At 44.6% G+C, this 20304-nt stretch overlaps 1 protein-coding gene across 1 annotated transcript in view; it reads right to left on the bottom strand.

The window, feature by feature from the left end:
• Positions 1-20304, bottom strand: part of LOC141098807 (vomeronasal type-2 receptor 26-like) — a 92083-nt gene that overhangs the window by 7515 nt on the left and 64264 nt on the right. The window contains exons 3-4 of the mRNA XM_073586782.1: positions 7320-8126; positions 1560-1772 (exon numbers count right to left, since the gene is read on the bottom strand). Of these exons, the coding sequence (XP_073442883.1) occupies positions 1560-1772; positions 7320-8126 (1020 nt within the window). The remainder of the gene's footprint in view (positions 1-1559; positions 1773-7319; positions 8127-20304) is intronic.

Raw genomic sequence — 20304 nt, 5'->3', positions numbered from 1 at the left:
ATCAAATTCTGTTGACACATGTTTGAATCTGACCGAAAGCAGAAGGATTCAGGCAGTGTTGAAAGCCAAAGGTGGATTTACAAAATAATAACAAAATAATACAAATTTAAATTTAGATCTATAGGAGCAAAACAGTAATAATGCAGTGACATGACAAGAATCTGCATAACTAGTCACATGCTGAATAGTTGGAAGTCAAATTTAAGTATGAGATATTCAAGATGATTGTCTATAAAATGACGGCAGTCTCACAGTCAAAGCAGAAGTGGATAATGAGATATGGAGTATGAAAGCCACAAGGTTAAAACATTGTTACCCTTTTGATCTTCACTGTTCATGTCTTCCACAGTTCACAACATAATTCCTTTTTTTTCAATGCTTTCATTGACAGATTCATGTTTTGCATGGTTTTTACACTGATCTGTGGTCAGAAATTCATCAAAGCGGGCCAAATTAACTCTTTAATTATTATCTCAGTAAATTTGAATACTTTATAACACCAGCTTGAAAAATCCGAAATGTTGTCCTACTGTAATGTATGTTCAGTAAATGCACTCAATATTTGGTTGGGGCTCCTTTTGCATCAATTACTGCATCAATGCGGCGTGGCATGGAGGTGATCAGCCTGTGACACTGCTGAGGGTTTATGGAAGCCCAGGTTGCTTTGATAGCAGCCTTCAGCTCTTCTGCTATGTGGTGTGGTTTACATGAATTAATAAATGCTCAACTTTTTAGAGATTTTTGTCTTCCCACTCACTGGAATCCGTTTCTTGTTCAATTGGACTGGTTGCTCTACTTTTTCCGTGCGGGAAGGAATGAGAAGAATTCCTGATATCAGGTGAGCTGACTACCCCCCTTTTTTTTTTTCTTAGTTGCTTCATTGGCTGCAAGCCATAATCATCAACATTACCAGAAATAAACACATGAAATAGATCACTCTGTGAGTAATGGCTCTATAGAATATATGAGATTCACTGTTTGTATTGAAGAACTGAAATAAGTTATCTTTTTGATGTTATTCTAATTTTGTGAGAAGCACCTGTATATATTATCTGGGTTACTATGACATATCGTTATACTTTACTATGTCTCAACATTATGTATTTATATATACCTATCAACTTATATTATTCTTCTCTTTTACATCGACTTAGTGATAAAGACCCTGGCAGGGTCGAAACATTAAAGTTTGTCGTTCACCTCATAATTGTATTCTGTCTTTATCTGCTCCCACAAATTAATAAAAATTTTTGCACCATTAAACAAAGAGTGTGCGGTGAATCTTTCTTACCTAAATTTATAATTTAATCTGAGCCACTATGATAACTTTGACACATTTTAAGACTGTCATGTCTAGTTTACAATCTCTAAAAATGTGATCATCTGATATGTCTGCTTTAGTACATACTTCATACCCTGACTTATAAATGACAAGGGAAATATCTTTTTGTTTTTATATTTTATAAGTTACCTATATTCAACCAGTCCGGGCATAGAAGCTGACAAAATAAAATAGATGCTAATTACATAATTATGTAAAAATAAAAAAAGTAATTTACATTGCCATTTTTCCAAAATATGTCGCTCTCCTTGAACACCAGCTGATTTCCTTCTTGGGATGATGCATTGAATTGTGCAACATCGTTGGAGATAATTATTCCATCAGCGGCATATTTCAAATCAGAAATTTCATAGATTGTAGACATTTCTCTTTTCTCATTAAAATTAACATCTTCTCCAAACTGATCTCTAAATTGCAGTCTTCTAAGATACTAGGAGAATGAATAATACATAACATTACAGGTAGAGTTGAGCGGATTGTTTGGAGTTCGATTTTGACAAAAGATTTTATCTTCCATTACTGAAAAACGTCATATTGACCAGAAAATACATATATTCAGTTGTGGCCAAAAGTATTGACACCCCTGCAAGTCAGATAATACTCAATTTCTTCCTGAAAATGACTGCAAACACAAATTCTTTGGTATTATTATCTTCATTTAATTTGTCTTAAATGAAAAAACACAAAAAGAATTGTCCTAAAGCCAAATTGGATATAATTCCACACCAAACATACAAAAGAGGGTGGACAAAAGTATTGGCACTGTTGAAAAATCATGTGATGCTTCTCTAATTTGTGTAATTAACAGCACCTGTAACTTACCTGTGGCACCTAACAGGTGTTGGCAATAACTAAATCACACTTGCAGCCAGTTGACATGGATTAAAGTTGACTCAACCTCTGTCCTGTGTCCTTGTGTGTACCACATTGAGCATGGAGAAAAGAAAGAAGACCAAAGAACTGTCTGAGGACTTGAGAAACCAAATTGTGAGGAAGCATGAGCAAACTCAAGGCTACAAGTCCATCTCCAAAGACTTGAATGTTCCTGTGTCTACCGTGCGCAGTGTCATCAAGAAGTTTAAAGCCCATGGCACTGTGGCTAACCTCCCTAGATGTGGACGGAAAAGAAAACTTGACAAGAGATTTCAACGCAAGATTGTGCGGATGTTGGATAAAGAACCTCGACTAACATCCAAACAAGTTCAAGCTGCCCTGCAGTCCGAGGGTACAACAGTGTCAACCCACACTATCCGTCGGCATCTGAATGAAAAGGGACTGTATGGTAGGAGACCCAGGAAGACCCCACTTCTAACCCTGAGACATAAAAAAGCCAGGCTGGAGTTTGCCAGAACTTACCTGAAAAAGCCTAAAACGTTTTGGAAGAATGTTCTCTGGTCAGATGAGACAAAAGTAGAGCTTTTTGGGCAAAGGCATCAACATAGAGTTTACAGGAGAAAAAAAGAGGCATTCAAAGAAAAGAACACGGTCCCTACAGTCAAACATGGCAGAGGTTCCCTGATGTTTTGGGGTTGCTTTGCTGCCTCTGGCACTGGACTGCTTGACCGTGTGCATGGCATTATGAAGTCTGAAGACTACCAACAAATTTTGCAGCATAATCTAGGGCCCAGTGTGAGAAAGCTGGGTCTCCCTCAGAGGTCATGGGTCTTCCAGCAGGACAATGACCCAAAACACACTTCAAAATGCACTAGAAAATGGTTTGAGAGAAAGCACTGGAGACTTCTAAGGTGGCCAGCAATGAGTCCAGACCTGAATCCTATAGAACACCTGTGGAGAGATCTAAAAATGGCAGTTTGGAGAAGGCACCCTTCAAATATCAGGGACCTGGAGCAGTTTGCCAAAGAAGAATGGTCTAAAATTCCAGCAGACCATTGTAAGAAACTCATTGATGGTTACCGGAAGCGGTTGGTCGCAGTTATTTTGGCTAAAGGTTGTGCAACCAAATAGTATTAGGCTGACGGTGCCAATACTTTTGTCTGGCCCATTTTTGGAGTTTTGTGTGAAATGATCAATGTTTTGCTTTTTGCTTCATTCTCTTTTGTGTTTTTTCATTTAAGACAAATTAAATGAAGCTAATAATACCAAAGAATTTGTGTTTGCAATCATTTTCACAAAGAAACTGAGTATTATCTGACAGAATTGCAGGGGTGTCAATACTTTTGGCCACAACTGTAACACTCCTTCCTGTCTGAGGTTTGTATTCAATGTATTTTGAGCTCTAATGCACATACAGTCCTCTTAGTGTCCAAGTGACCTCAATCTATCTGCCTATGGGAAAACAGGGTAAATGGTGCTAATGAGCAGATTATTTAACTTCATACTGCAGTTTTACATTTTGTAGGTTACTTAAACTGTATAAACTGTTTAAAAATCATCCATTTTGTGGGACAGATGCCGGCCTCGCTTGCGTTTATACACAGGCCTAATTCCACCGAAGCCCTTGATCTCCTGTAATAAAGCAAAAATAAAAAAACCAACAATATACCATACTTGTCTATCATTCTGTCCCACGTCGCAATCCATGTTTGGGGGATAAACAGTTTTTAACCTGCACAATGCCAGGAAGTGCCCGCCCAGGCAGAGAACCACTTTTGACTGAACTGCTGCGAGCGCAGCCTCAGTTACTGGTGGTGACGCCATTGAGGTTACGTCCGGTCACTGAAGCTCCGTTCCCAGCCAGGCTAAACTGCCGTGACCTCGGTGAGATCCCCGATAGCACCGTGAGAAAACATCTGGTGAAGTATGTGTTTGGTAAGTAGGTGTTTGGTAAGGAAGCCGAACTTTTTTTTTTTTTAAATCGTTTATTAAGCACCAGGATACAAAGAATGTACAACGCACACAATGACTTATGATAAAAGGCATTATACAAAGCACACGTCTCCATCCACAATAAAATGTAATACAAAGAAATTGCACATTCTTATAGATAAACAAGGTAACATGTATATTTCCTTCCTAGCATATGTAAAGGACAATTGCTTATGTATTTCCCCACACGTGTATCAATCCAGTTTCACAAACCTTGTCATATCATGCAACCATAGGAACTAACTAAAACTCCTAAACTACAACTACTGCTACATCATCTAATATCTACTATTTCTGCAGCCTGGTTTCCTATATCGTATTATGTCACATGTGATGGCCGGTAGACACCGCATCTGGAGGCACGTTTGCCCCTCTCCTATATACTGACAAGCTCATTACCTTAGAGAGATCATTCTCCTCAATGCCTAAAGCACCATCGTCCTCTCTGACAGATGCCTATAAGCTCTACACAATCTATATACCACACGTAACTGAAGAAGGTCACATTGACCGAAACGTCTTTTTTCGTGTGCTACAATAAACCGCCTTACAAATACCTTTAAGTTGAGTGCTAGGTTCATATTTGTTGCTTTAACGGTTTGGGAACCTAACCTTAGCACCATCTTGAGTTGTGCTCACGGTGTTCTTTCTATACATGTGATGTCTCAGTCTTGCAAAGTGAGGTGAGAGGAATTCCACCTCTCCCAGATTTTTTCAAATTTACCCGGGCATCCCCTGTTTTGGTATAACGTGCGCTCATATGGAACAATTGAGTTCACCAGCTTGATCCAAAACCCAAGGGAAGGACATGAGCCGCCCATCCATCGCAGTGCCAACACCTTTCGTGCCATAAACAGAGTCTCGCGCAGGAAGACCCCAGTATAGCGATCCCAAATCTCCTCCTCCCACACCCCAAACAAGCAGACCAATGGCTCTAGAGGACGCGGAACTTTACTGCTGGGCAAACAACTGTCGGATGAAGGGGATAATCCTCCCTTCTCTGTCGTTCGTGGTTGGCAGGAGGGGATCGGAGGAAACGAGCCTCATTGTTACCCAGCCACCAAAATAGCTTTGGCTTGGACCTTATGGTAGAGCCCTACATATGAGGGCCTTCTTGCTGCACTGTCTGGAACATGATACCCGTATAGTTACAATTAGGAATAATGCTGACTACTGGGTTGCCACTTTATTATATCCATGTTATAAAACCAAATTTTGCTAGATAATTCCTGCCCTAGAAAGGAACCCATAAATGCTGGAGTATCGAAACACACTTTTATACAAACTTAAGAGAGCCTTTCCCCAAGACAGCAGTGAAGCACACAGTTCGCATCGCAGCTCTAGACTTTCAACCTCCGGCCCGTCAATTCATCAGGGCCAAAACATTAGCAGCAGCAGCAGTGGTGGAAGTGGAAGAAGCAATTTTTGTGAGTCCTTTGACACTTTTTTAGACCAACTTGTGCACCAGCACAAGAAAGTCCAAGTCTTACATGTGGTGAATGAATGGAGAGGATGGTGCAGGAGTATCTAGAACTAAATATCAATACCATCAGGGATGATGTGCCTGAGCTCGCCTCACATGCCATGGAGGTTTTATAGTGCCCGACAGTCAGCATTCTCTCAGAATGTGTTTTCAATGCTGCTGGTGGTGTCCTCATGGATAAGCGCTTCCAGCTGTCCTCTGAAAGTGTAGACTGCCTAACTTTTATTAAGATGAACAAGTCATGGATCTCCAAGGACTTTTGCACCCCAATCGCAGACTGTATAGACTAGGTGATATTGCATTTTTTACTGTGATGCATTAGTGTCACATAACTGCACTCTGTGATATCTTTAGTGTGGCTTCTGTGGCTGCTGCTGATGATGATGTTAACACAAATTTGTGGAATTGTGAACAATCATGGTTGGTCTACACTTGCTGGGTTAGCTGTAGTAGAAGACGAGTCGGTCCCAATTAGACTATTTCAATGCTCTTGACAGTTATTCCACTTTGGAGGTGTCAGGACCTCAGTTTTTTAAATGTAAATACTCCTGGTTGGGTGTCCAGCTGCTGGATTGGGTGTAGTGGAAGAACTGTCGGTCCCTATTATACTATTTCAACCGTGGTAAAATTGATGCCACTTTGGTGGTGTCTGCCAATAATCTTTGGAAACATGAACACTCCTGGTTGGGTGTCGAGAAAGACCTGTCACTGTCAGTCCCTATTATACTAATTCTACTGTGGTGAAATTGATGCCATTTCTGTGGTGTAAAGCCCTCACCACTTTAGTGGTGTCTGCCAATAATTTTTGGAAATGTGAACACTCCAGGTTAGATATCCTTCATGTGTGTTGCCAGTAGCAGTAGGCCTCCGAGACTGTCAGGCCTCCACATCCTTGGACTCAACTACCCGTGTTACTATCCTTTAAATTTTTCTGTCAATGGTAGTCTAGAAAACTTATATTTGTGCCACCTGAGTGTGGCTCAGCATGAAAGCAGGGAGAGGTGTTGCATGTGGTAACAGGGCTCCCAGCAAAGAGGCCCTACACCGATCCCTCACCCACCTCGTCTTACTGTGATGTTCAATTGAAAGCTGTAAATGCTGTCCCTGACCCCGATACCTCAAGCCTGGCTGATTGCTGCAGAGCCATGCTAAAATCTGCACTGTGGGTGAATTGAGGCCACTTTCCTGGTGTCTGTCCCTTATTTGACATGTTTTGGCAGCATTTGGGGCCATTCTAAGGTGTTGTGCATGAGTTTGTGGTAAATGGCGTTCGGTTATGTTCGGTGAATATTCAACGAATTAATCGGCCAATATTACAGAATTTGCAATATTCGCTGATTAATTCATTGAATATTCACCGAACATAACCGAACGCCATTTACTACAAACGCATGCTAATGTAATCCGCACCGAACATTGAAATATTCACTCATCTCTATTAACGAGCATCCAAGCATTTTAGTGCTCGTTCATCTATATATGTGACTGTGGATTGCCTTTATACAAATAACATTTTCTACATTATATCTTCTCCAGTTCCTGTATGACAGTTCAGTAAGGTTTCAGACTCTACTTGAGCACGTATTATTAACAGGAGTACTTTATTCTGCTTTATAACTCATTCTTATCTTACACTGAATCCTATGCTTTTCATAAGTCATTTCTTACCTTTTGCAGCAGTCTCTGATTTTCTTTGTATTTTATATTTTTTCCTATCTGTAATTCCATCTCATGTAGAGCATGAGCCACGGCGTAGACAGATTTATACACAAGATAAGTGACCTTAAATATGTCAGTATAGTATACATTGTTACTAAGCTCACCTAACTTAATCGTTCTGTTGCATTCGTGAAGAGGTAAATGAATAAGATATTTTCTCATTTGAACAGAGGAGAAACAATTAAAAGCAAATTCAATGATATTCGCCAATAAAATGTCATCTGGACGATTTCTTGGGCTAATTTCTTGTAGGAAATTTCTCAAATCTGGCATCTTTTTCATAGGTGGAGAAAACACCAGACTTCCATGAAATGGTGACCTTGTTTTTGTAGGTGGCATGATGTTAGCAATCCAACCTGCTGGTACAATGAAGGTCTTCTCACGGGCTTTGAGTTCCTCCTCAATAAAGAATACAGTGAAGACAGAAAATGTTCCACAAATGACAATGACTTGTGAAGTTGATTTGTTAATAATCTTTAAGTTTTCAAAATAATTTGAAAATTTTTGTACAGCATCACAAATTTTAATAATGTACTCAACACAGATTTCATATTTGGCAGCCTTTGTCTTTAATTCCTGGCTCTGCTTCTCTCCGAAATCATCATCAGATGTAATAACACCGATCCACGTCCAGTTATAATGTCTGAGTAATTGTATAATGGCCAGACACTGGGTTGAGTAATTGGGAAGAGCTTGGAAGAATGATGGAAAGAGGTTTGAATTGCTCATAATAGGATCCATTGCACCATAACTGATCTGAAATATACAGTAACAACATAGGTTGTTATCACAAATGATGTCCTAAATTATGAGACCCATGGCATATTTGGGTTAATGTACTCCTTTAAATACTACATTAATAGCAAAATGGCTACCAACCAATTGAAAACAATGGTAACAAAGGTACTTCTTGAATAAAAAGTAATTTATATTGATATAACAATATTAAAAATTAGTAAGAAATAAGAAAGGTGATAGGTCATTGAAGGAGGGATGATAATGCGAGTACCACGTAGCACAAGCTATTACAACTAGCAAAGCCCAATGAATGAAATACATAGACAAAAACCTTAAGTAAGATCCAAGAATATAAAGTGAAAATACGCAAACACAGGACTGGAATACTTCCTCCACAAATATCAAAGAGATATTGCCAAGTAAAGCAGTAAACAAAACTAGATGTGTATTTCCTGAAGGAAGTACAGATAGTGCTTTGAAAGGGTGCCCGGGCTGCCCCTTTAAGAGAGACTTGCCTGCTGCACCTGCAAGACTTTCAACTCAGGATCCGTTTTAACTGTGGGTGCCTCTCAGGGGCCACTTTGGCCTCAGGATCTGATTTGGTGGGTGGGGCCCCTCAGGATCTGATTCGGTGGCCTGGGCTCCTCAGGCTTGAATTGGTGGCCAGGATCCCTCAGAGTCTGATTTTGTGGGTGTGGCCCCTCAGGGTCTGATTTTGTGGGTGTGGCCCCTCCTGGTCCGATTTTGTGGGTGGAGCCCCTCAGGGTCCGATTTTGTGGGTGGGGCCCCTCAGGATCTGATTTTGTGGCCGGGGCCTCTCAGGGTCCGATTTTGTAGGTAGGGCCCCTCAGGGTCAAGTTTTGTGGACGGGGCCCCTCAGGGTCCTCTTTTGTGGGTGGGGCCTCTTAGGGTCCGATTTTGTGGTTGAGGCCCCGCAGGGTCCAATTTTGTGGGTGGGGCCCCTCAGAGTCTGATTTAATGGGCGGGGCCACTCTGGGTCCGATTTGGTGGGCGGGGCCACTCTGGGTCCGATTTGGTGAGAGGGGCCACTCTGGGTCCGATTTGGAGGCCAGGGTGGCTCAGCCTCCGATTTGTAGGCCAGGGTCGATCAGCCTCCGATTTGGAGGCCGGGGTGGCTCAGCCTCCGATTTGGAGCCTGGGGTCACAGCTTTCGATTTGGCACGCCGGCCCTTTAAGACTCATTTAGGTGCGCCGGTCCTTTAAGAGCCAGTTTGGCTCACTGGGCTTCTAAATCCACTTTGGCGGACATTCTCTCTCAGGGGCATGCATCATGTGATGAAGCTAGATTTGCATTCATGCTGTGGGTTTCGCTTTAAGAGCTGATATTATCTGCCAGAAATTCTGTCCTGGAGAGGTCATGTGAAGTTCGTAGGCGTTGGCATAGTAACTGGGTCTGCCTGCGCATATCAATGAGCTTAACTGCCATTTGAATCGCCTCAGGGCATGTTTTCCCTGTGGCAACATTTTCCCATTGCGCAAAAACTGCAAATCCGATCGTCACGAAAATTACTTAGCACACCACTCATGGACGCTGGCTTCGAAACGACACCTCAACGGAGTCTGTGCGTATAGCGGTTCGGGCCGCATTAATTGCGGAAAGTCAACTGAATAACTAGATGTGTATTTCCTGAAGAAGTACAGATAGTGCTTTGAAATGGAGCCCGGGATGCCCCTTTAAGAGAGACTTGACTGCTGCCCCTGCAAGACTTTCAACTCAGGATCCGTTTTAACTGTGGGTGCCTCTCAGGGGCCACTTTGGCCTTTGGGGCTCCTCAGGGTCTGATTTGGTGGGTGGGGCCCCTCAGGATCCGATTCGGTGGCCTGGACTCCTCAGGGCTTGATTTGGTGGACGGGATCCCTCAGGGTCCGATTTTGTGGCCGGAGCCCCTCAGGGTCTTATTTTTTGGGCGAGGCCCCTCAGGGTCCAATTTGGTGAGTGGTGCCCCTCAGGGTTTGATTTGGTGGGCGGGGCCCCTCAGGGTCTGATTTGGTGGGCGGGGCCCCTGAGGGTCCGATTTGGTGAGCGGGGCCCCTCAGAGTTCAATTTGGTGAGCGGGGCCCCTCAGGGTTACGATTTGGTGAGTGGGGCCCCTCAGGGTCCGATTTGGTGGGCAGGGCACCTCAGGGTCCGATTTGGTGAGCGCGACCCCTCAGAGTTCGATTTCGTGGGCGGGGCCCCTCAGGGTCTGATTTGGTGAGCACGGCCCTTCAGAGTTTGATTTGGTGGGCGGGGCCCCTCAGGGTCCAATTTGGTGGGTGGGGCCCCTCAGGGTCCGATTTGGTGGGCGAGGCCCCTCAGATTCCGATTTGCTGGGCGGGTCCCCTCAGAATCCGATTTGGTGAGTGGGGCCCCTCAGAGTTCAATTTGGTGAGCGGGGCCCCTCAGGGTCCGATTTGGTGAGCGGGGCCACTCAGGGTCCGATTTGGTGGGCGGGGCCACTCAGGGTCCGATTTTGTGGTTGGGGCCCCTCAGGGTCTGATTTTGTGGGTGGGGACCCTCAGGGTCCGATTTTGTGTCCGTGGCCCCTTAGGGTCCGATTTTGTGGTTGGGGCCCCTCAGAATCCGATTTGGTGGGCGGAGCCCCTCAGGGTCCGATGTGGTTGGCGGGGCCCCTCAGGGTCCAATTTTGTGGTCGGGGCCCCTCAGGGTCTGATTTGGTGGCCAGGGCCCCTCAGGGTCCGATTTTGTCGATGGGTCCTCTCAGGGTCTGATTTGGTGGTCGGGGCCCCTCAGGGTCCGATTTTGTGGGTGAGGCCCCCTGGGTCTAATTTTGTGGTCGGGGCCCCTCAGGGTCTGATTTGGTGGCCAGGGCCCCTCAGGGTCCGATTTTGTCGATGGGTCCCCTCAGGGTCTGATTTGGTGGTCGGAGCCCCTCAGGGTCCGATTTCGTGGGTGAGGCCCCCTGGGTCTGATTTGGTGGGCGGGGCCACTCTTTACCTCTCCCTGCTCCTCCGCTGTGTAATCTGGGCCGTCAAATCCATACTGTGCCTGACACCGTCTGAGCCTGCCTCCTGATGTATAGACATATATTTTGAATGTGTACGCTATCCATACATGTTATCTGGGGATACGGTACCCTTTCTAACCTTTGTGCAATCACGTGCAATCCATACTGGGCCTAACACCGTCTGAGCCTGCCTCCTGAGACATATATTTTGAATGTGTACGCTATCCATACATGTTATCCGGGGATACGGTACCTTTTCTAACCTTTGTGCAATCACGTGCAATCCATACTGGGCCTAACACCGTCTGAGCCTGCCTCCTGAGACATATATTTTGAATGTGTACGCTATCCATACATGTTATCCGGGGATACGGTACCCTTTCTAACCTTTGTGCAATCACATGCAATCCATACTGGGCCTAACACCGTCTGAGCCTGCCTCCTGAGACATATATTTTGAATGTGTACGCTATCCATACATGTTATCCGGGGATACAGTACCCTTTCTAACCTTTGTGCAATCACGTGCAATCCATACTGGGCCTAACACCGTCTGAGCCTGCCTCCTGAGACATATATTTTGAATGTGTACGCTATCCATACATGTTATCCGGGGACACGGTACCCTTTCTAACCTTTGTGCAATCACGTGCAATCCATACTGGGCCTAACACCGTCTGAGCCTGCCTCCTGAGACATATATTTTGAATGTGTACGCTATCCATACATGTTATCCGGGGACACGGTACCCTTTCTAACCTTTGTGCAATCACGTGCAATCCATACTGGGCCTAACACCGTCTGAGCCTGCCTCCTGAGACATATATTTTGAATGTGTACGCTATCCATACATGTTATCCGGGGATACGGTACCCTTTCTAACCTTTGTGCAATCACGTGCAATCCATACTGGGCCTAACACCGTCTGCGCCTGCCTCCTGAGACATATATTTTGAATGTGTATGCTATCCATACATGTTATCCGGGGATACGGTACCCTTTCTAACCTTTGTGCAATCACGTGCAATCCATACTGGGCCTAACACCGTCTGAGCCTGCCTCCTGATGTATTGACATATATTTTGAATGTGTACGCTATCCATACATGTTATCTGGGGATACGGTACCCTTTCTCACCTTTGTGCAATCACGTGTAATCCATACTGGGCGTGAGAACGGCTGGCGAGCTGTTAAGCAAGCTACAGCACCTGTGGTTTGCACACGTAAGTTTTTCATTTTTTCAGGAATGACGGTTAGGCCTAATTCCGGAACTGCGGTTGACCTGCACTTACTGGGAAATCATTGTTCGCGGCTAATAATTGTAATCAGTGATCCCCATCACTAACGTTGTTCAGCGGGTTATCTGCACCTGTAAGCGACAAACGCTGGCCTTTTCAGTGTAGCGCACATGCAGCCACGGACATGTAAGGGCATGACACACCAGTTATTGGCCAATCTCATGTGCCAGAGCCTCACGTGTCCCTCTAGTAAGCCGGACTCGGACCGCGGGGCATGACGGAGTCTCGTTCGTTAACGGAATTAAGCTTGCAATGTGTGCATCTGTTCTGTAGCTGACATGGTTGAGGTTTCCCAGGTGGAGTCGAATTTAACCATAGGCTCCACTCCTGGTGGTGCCCTTCTGGACATTCCTTTAAGGTTCAGCTTTGCAACCATACTGCCCACGTAAAACAAACACTTTGCCTTCATGAACGCTGTTTGGAGGGTCATGACTCGTGGGAATAACGCCGCCCAATCAGTTAACCTGCTAGAGAGATCCTTCGTTGCTCCCAAGCATGACATCACATTCCCTAGGAAGAAGGTAATGCCACTGTGGCGACCGTACTCCTGGGGGCAACACAAGTGCACTGATGCCCAGCCACTGCTCGATGAATCTGCTGGTACATTGACCCAGACCACTACATTCCCCTCGCACGCTACACGACCTGAATCTGACCCTGATGAAACTCAGGTTACCCTTCCCATATACAGTTCCATCTTACACGGTGACAAAGAGGAAGCTGCAGATGAAAGTGCAGGTTCGGCCCACCCGCCATCAGACACACCACCGTACTATCAGGGGCCCTGTGCCAGTGCCGTCGCCAACGAGTGGGCCCCCCCTGCTTGCCCAGGATCACAGCACTTGCAAAGTTGAAATACTGTGCAGTGAGATGGAAGATGGGGACAACGAGGAATCCAGACAAGTACAGGGATTCCCTAGCGAGGAGACTTATTTGATTGTTTTCAATGTTGGGACAGCAATTTTTGGGGAGCACTATACTCTGGAGAATGATAGATGGGGCCCACCATACACTGGAACATTCCAAAGGTGGACATCAGACACTGGAGCAGCATTTACAGGGCCCATTATACACTAGAGCATTAGAAATGGGGCCCATTATGTTTGGAGCATTATTTGGGCCCATAAGACAGTGGAGCTTGATCCATGGGGACCAACATATACTGTAGCATTATGTGGAGCTCATCATATACTGTTTCAAACATTATATGGGACCAATAATTCTGTATGGAGAAATAGATGGGCCTCGTCATGACATGTAAAAAGTGAGGTATTTTTCATTGTACTATACCGCTATTTCTCTGCCGTATCGGAGCATGATGAGTTGTGGTATGTGTTAAAGGGGCACTCTTTTGCCCAGGGCACATGAAAACCTGCAGCCAGCCCTCCCCCCCACAACTTTAGCCAAATAACCCCCATTTTTCAGTGCGTAACTTGTATTATGAAGTTAATTAAGGTTGACAAGCTTAAGTAAGAAGAATTGATGCTTTTGGCATTCAAATGGGCACTGTAGGTGTGTTTCCTGTCCTCCTCTCACTGCCGACTTTTATTCCCCATTGACATACATTGGGTTTCGTGTTTCGGGACGACCCCGACTTTTCCCTATAATTGGACGATCTTGCTCGACCCGACTTTTGGAAAAGTCGGGTTTCACGAAACGAAACGCGACCCTAAAAAACCAAAAGTCACTCAACTCTAGTAGAAACACAACTTGTCGTGTTTGGAGGAAAAAGAATACTGAGTTGCATCCATCAAACACCATACCTACTGTAAAGCATGGTGGTGGAAACATCATGCTTTGGGGCTGTTTCTCTGCAAAGGGGCCAGGACGACTGATCCGTGTACATGAAAGAATGAATGGGGCCATGTATCGTGAGATTTTGAGTGCAAACCTCCTTCCATCAGCAAGGGCATTGATGATGAAACGTGGCTGGGTCTTTCAACATGACAATGATCCAAAGCACACCGCCAGGGCAATGAAGGAGTGGCTTCGTAAGAAGCATTTCAAGGTCCTGGAGTGGCCTAGCCAGTCTCCAGATCTCAACCCTATAGAAAACCTTTGGAGGGAGTTGAAAGTCCGTGTTGCCAAGCGAAAAGCCAAAAACATCACTGCTCTAGAGGAGATCTGCATGGAGGAATGAGCCAACATACCAACAACAGTGTGTGGCAACCTTGTGAAGACTTACAGAAAACGTTTGACCTCTGTCATTGCCAACAAAGGATATATCACAAAGTATTGAGATGAAATTTTGTTTCTGACCAAATACTTATTTTCCACCATAATATGCAAATAAAAGGAAAAAAAACAGACAATGTGATTTTCTGGATTTTTTTTTCTCAGTTTGTCTCCCATAGTTGAGGTCTACCTATGATGTAAATTACAGACGCCTCTCATCTTTTTAAGTGGTGGAACTTGCACTATTGCTGACTGACTAAATACTTTTTTGCCCCACTGTACATACCACATGCATGCAACATGCATACTACATATATACTGCATATATACTACATGCATGCAACATACATATATACTACATACAATACATACATATAGACATACAGTACATATAACATAGAGTACATACTTACCGTCACTTGTCGCTTTGATCCCTGAAGCCATTGTCACCTGAGGGATAAATATCAAAATAAAAAAACACCAATATACTTACCCCGATCCGCAGAAGTCCACGAGGGTCCCACGTCCATCTTGCGTGGAGAACAGCAGCATCAGCTGATGCTACCGTTCTCTACCAGCTCCAGGAATACAATGACGGAAGGTAGGTATACTTCCGCACTGTATTCCTCCACCACTTTAAAAAAAAAAAAGTCCCTAGTCTCACTTTATGCCATTGCTGCGTGGGAAATTCCCACGCAGCAATGGCATAAAGTGAGACTAGGGACTTTTTTTTTTACAGTGGTGGAGGAATACAGTGCGGAAGGATACCTACCTTCCGTCATTGTATTCCTGGAGCTGGTAGAGAACGGTAGCATCAGCTGATGCTGCTGTTCTCCACGCAAGATGGACGTGGGACCCTCGTGGACTTCTGCGGATCTGGGTAAGTATATTGGTGCTTTTTATTTTGATATTTATCCCTCAGGTGACAATGGCTTCGGGGATCAAAGTGACAAGTGACGGTAAGTATGTACTCTATGTTATATGTACTGTATGTCTATATGTATGTATTGTATGTAGTATATATGTATGTTGCATGCATGTAGTATATATGCAGTATATATGTAGTATGCATGTTGCATGCATGTGGTATGTATGTAGCATGTATGTAGTATGTATGTAGTATGTATGTTGCATGTATGTAGCATGTATGTAGCATGTATGTAGTATGTATGTAGTATGTATGTTGCATGTATGTAGCATGTATGTAGTATGTATGTTGCATGTATGTAGCATGTAGTGTGTATGTATGTAGCATGTATGTTGCATGTATGTAGCATGTAGTGTGTATGTTGCATGTATGTAGCATGTAGTATATATGTAGTATGTATGTTACATGTAGTATATATAGTATATATGTAGCATGCATGTTGCATGCATGTAGTATATATGTTGTATGTATGTTGCATGCATGTAGTATATATGTATTATGTATGTAGTATGTATGTAGCATGTATGTAGTATGCATGTTGCATGTAGTATATATGTAGTATGTATGTTACATGTAGTATATATAGTATATATGTAGTATGCATGTTGCATGCATGTAGTATATATGTTGTATGTATGTTGCATGCATGTAGTATATATGTATTATGTATGTAGTATGTATGTTGCATGTATGTAGTATGTAGCATGCATGTAGTATGTAGCATGTATGTAGTATTTATGTTGCATGTATGTAGCATGTATGTAGTATGTATGTTGCATGTATGTAGCATGTAGTGTGTATGTATGTAGCATGTATGTAGTATGTATGTTGCATGTATGTAGCATGTAGTGTGTATGTTGCATGTATGTAGCATGTAGTATATATGTAGTATGTATGTTACATGTAGTATATATAGTATATATGTAGTATGCATGTTGCATGCATGTAGTATATATGTTGTATGTATGTTGCATGCATGTAGTATATATGTATTATGTATGTAGTATGTATGTCGCATGTATGTAGTATGCATGTTGCATGTAGTATATATGTAGTATGTATGTTACATGTAGTATATATAGTATATATGTAGTATGCATGTTGCATGCATGTAGTATATATGTTGTATGTATGTTGCATGCATGTAGAATATATGTATTATGTATGTAGTATGTATGTAGCATGTATGTAGTATGTAGCATGCATGTAGTATGTAGCATGTATGTAGTATGTATGTTACATGTAGTATATAGTATGTATGTTGCATGCATGTAGTATGTAGCATGTATGTAGCATGCATGTAGTATGTAGCATGTATGTAGTATGCATGTTGCATGTAGTATATCTGTAGTATGCATGTTGTATGTATGTAGCATGTAATTTTTTTTTTTTTTTTTTTTTTTACATTCAACACATTAGCCGGATGATGGGACTACTACTGTCCCGTCATTGGCTAATGTGTCAATCACTGTCATGGTAGCAGGCATCGCCCGATGGGACTTGTAGTCCCATCGGACGATGCCTGCACAGACCCCCGGAGCCTGCACAGACCACCGGCAGGCCGGCACAGCCCCCCGGCAGGCCGGCACAGACCACCGGAGCCTGCACAGACCACCGGCAGGCCGGCACAGTCCCCCGGCAGGCCGGCACAGACCACCGGAGCCTGCACAGACCACCGGCAGGCCGGCACAGACCCCCGGAGCCTGCACAGACCACCGGCAGGCCGGCACAGCCCCCCGGCAGGCCGGCACAGACCACCGGAGCCTGCACAGACCACCGGCAGGCCGGCACAGCCCCCCGTCAGGCCGGCACAGACCACCGGAGCCTGCACAGACCACCCGGCAGGCCGGCACAGACCACCGGAGCCTGCACAGACCACCGGCAGGCCGGCACAGCCCCCCGGCAGTCCGGCACAGACCACCGGAGCCTGCACCGACCACCGGCAGGCCAGCACAGCCCCCCGGCAGGCCGACACAGACCCCCAGAGCCTGCACAGACCACCGGCAGGCCGGTACAGACCCCCGGACAGTCGGCACAGCCCCCCTGAAGGCCCGAACTGACGACGCATCATGATGCGCACAGACAGCGCATCATGATGACGTCATTTCAGCAGCCAATCAGAGCCACAAAAGTGGCTTATTGCATTTTGGACTTCCGATTCCGGTATCCGATGCGAAAAAAGTATCGGTACTCGGTATCGGAATTCCGATACGGCAAATATCGGCCGATACCCGATACTTGCGGTATCGGAAAGCTCAACACTACTCATGAACATTAGAAATTAAGGAGATAAAAAATGGAGTTTGGTTGATCGAACTACGAATAAACGAAGACAGACATATTATATGTGATTATATGGAACCAAATTACCCAGTAAAATAAAGGTAATAGGGTGGCACTCTACTCTTTAAAAACAGCTACTACTAATATTAATGTGCTGATGTGCTTAGCGAATAAAATTAAATATAATGGATGAACCTTATGCAATATAGGTGCTTCCTGATGTCAGATTTCTGAGACTGCACAACAGGAATCCAGAGGCGTACATCCAGCAGTCTCCCATTCCCCTCCAACCACTCAGGGACCTGCTCAGCAATCTCGGCAAACCAGGCATTCTGCTCAGACCCGCTCTCTGAGTCTGGATGTTGCTGCCATCTCTGGTCCAGCAATGTAGCGCAACCTGCTTTGCAGGGAACCGCTCCAGAGGCTAAGTCCTCTCGCCGTGCTACTGGGCATGCCCGCAAGATGACCTCTCAGTGGAGAGCAGGGGTCACATGCTCAGGTCCTGCTTCGGATCTGATTGGTCCTTCTCAGAAGACTGGAAGGTCCTGGAAGCGAACGGCTATAAAAGGCCCTCATGGCGGCTCGGCCATGCGCTAGTGTAGACCTTATTTGCTATGTGTGTATGGTGACGGATACATGTGTCTGGTGACTGACTCATTGGAAACCCCTACCCTCTAATATTACGAATGTGGACAGAGTGTATGCTTTAGTCAATGCCAGGTAGTGGCAAGCGATGCGCCAGTGTGCTTACTGCATCTTACATTAGCGTCCGACGGTGTCCAGTTCCCCGGCACTGTCGTTAAGCGGCTGTACCTTCCGCCGCGCTGCACTCAGCAGCACCTCTCGGCGTTCGCGGCTGCTATGCCACACGCCGGCTGTCCCTGTGAAGTAACAGGTCCGGCATCTACGCTTTATTTTACTCTAGGGCATCTCTGTGCCTAAAACAGAGTCTGTCCTAGCACCTCGGGTGACGTCAACCTGAGCGCAGTACTCCGCCTCCTAGCGAGTCTGACATTATCCAGCAGCGGTCTTTACATCTACCGCACGGTGGACCCCGGGTGGCGAACGCACCTCCTATTATTTATATTTGGTGCGGTCTGCCGTCCCTAACACCTGGCTATTGGGAGTGAGCGGGCAAGTCCAAAAGCTCTGTTCCGGCCGGTAACAGGCTCTATGTACGAGCAAATGTCCGGAGATCCTCAGAGAATATCGGACCCCACGTAGATGACGTAGAAGCAGGGAGTAGATGAAAAATGCTGGACGCTCACCAGAGTTAGCGGTGTCAGGAGGAGGCGATCACGCCAGCCGCTAACTCTGGACATTTGCTCGTACATAGAGCCTGTTACCGGCCGGAACAGAGCTCTGGGACTTACCCGCTCACTCCCAATACCCGGGATTCTCCTCAAGCTAAGTACATGCTATCGGCTTCCATCTATTGACACCTAAGTGTCACTGCTCAAAAGACCATTAGTGGTGAACTATTTGGTCTTTCTAACTGCACTCCTCTTTAGAGGTACTTGATATATTGGGGTTAGATAAACTCGGACTACATTTAAAGCACCTTTATTGCATACGGTTCATCCATTATATTTGATTTTATTCACTAAGCACATCAGCACATTAATATTATTAGTAGCTGTTTTTAAAGAGTAGAGCGCAACCCTATTATCTTTATTTTACTGGGTAATTTGGTTCCATATAATCACATATAATATGTCTGTCTTCTTTTTTCCTAGTTCGATCAACCAAACTCCATTTTTTATCTCCTTAATTTCTAATGTTCATGAGTCTACTGCATTAACAATACAGGTATTTATTTCTACTTTTTGATTCATATACAACCATTGTCAATCTTTTATTAGGACTAGCATATCTTCTCAGTATAGCTCGGGGAATTGTACAGTATCTAAACTGTTATGAATGAGTCACCGGAGGAGGAAAAAACAAAAATGCAAGCTAAGTCCAGAAAACCGGAGAGGTTGGTAGCTAGCGGATTGCAGACCCCTGATCCTATTCACAACAACTAACAGTAGCCGTGGAGCATTCCTACGGTGGTCCTAGACACCTCTTCACAGCCGGAGAACTAAATAAGCCTAAAGAAAGAAAGGGGAAATCTAAACTGCCCCAGAGCAGACCCCAAAGCAATAGACAGCCCCCAACATGTATTGTCGGTGAAAAACAGATGAAAACACAAACACAGACAGAAAGACAGGCAGAGCAAATGATGGGGCCCAACTAACTAGGTAGGAAAGGACAGAAAAGATGCTGGCTGCAATCCGCAAAAACCCTACCAAAAATGTCCCAACACGTCTGATAGGAAAAACGGCCCTGAAGTCACGACTTCAAAATCCCTATATCAGCACTCCCATATATTCTGAAGACAGAGCAAAAGAGATTTAACCAATCAGGGCGAAAAATGGAAATTCAGCAGAACCCTAGGCGGGGCTGGCAGAACACAAAACTAAGCAAATCAGACAAAATCTCATGGAACAATAACAGAGCAAAACTTAGCTTTAGAAGACAGGAACTGAACTGGAGGCCAG

This window comes from Dendrobates tinctorius, unplaced genomic scaffold, assembly GCF_039654945.1.
Source record: "Dendrobates tinctorius isolate UK_male_01 unplaced genomic scaffold, ASM3965494v1 ptg000095l, whole genome shotgun sequence".
NCBI classification, from domain to species: Eukaryota; Metazoa; Chordata; class Amphibia; order Anura; family Dendrobatidae; genus Dendrobates; species Dendrobates tinctorius.
The sequence above is the reverse complement of the archived record's forward strand: the minus strand, read 5'-3'. Positions and strand labels throughout refer to the sequence as shown.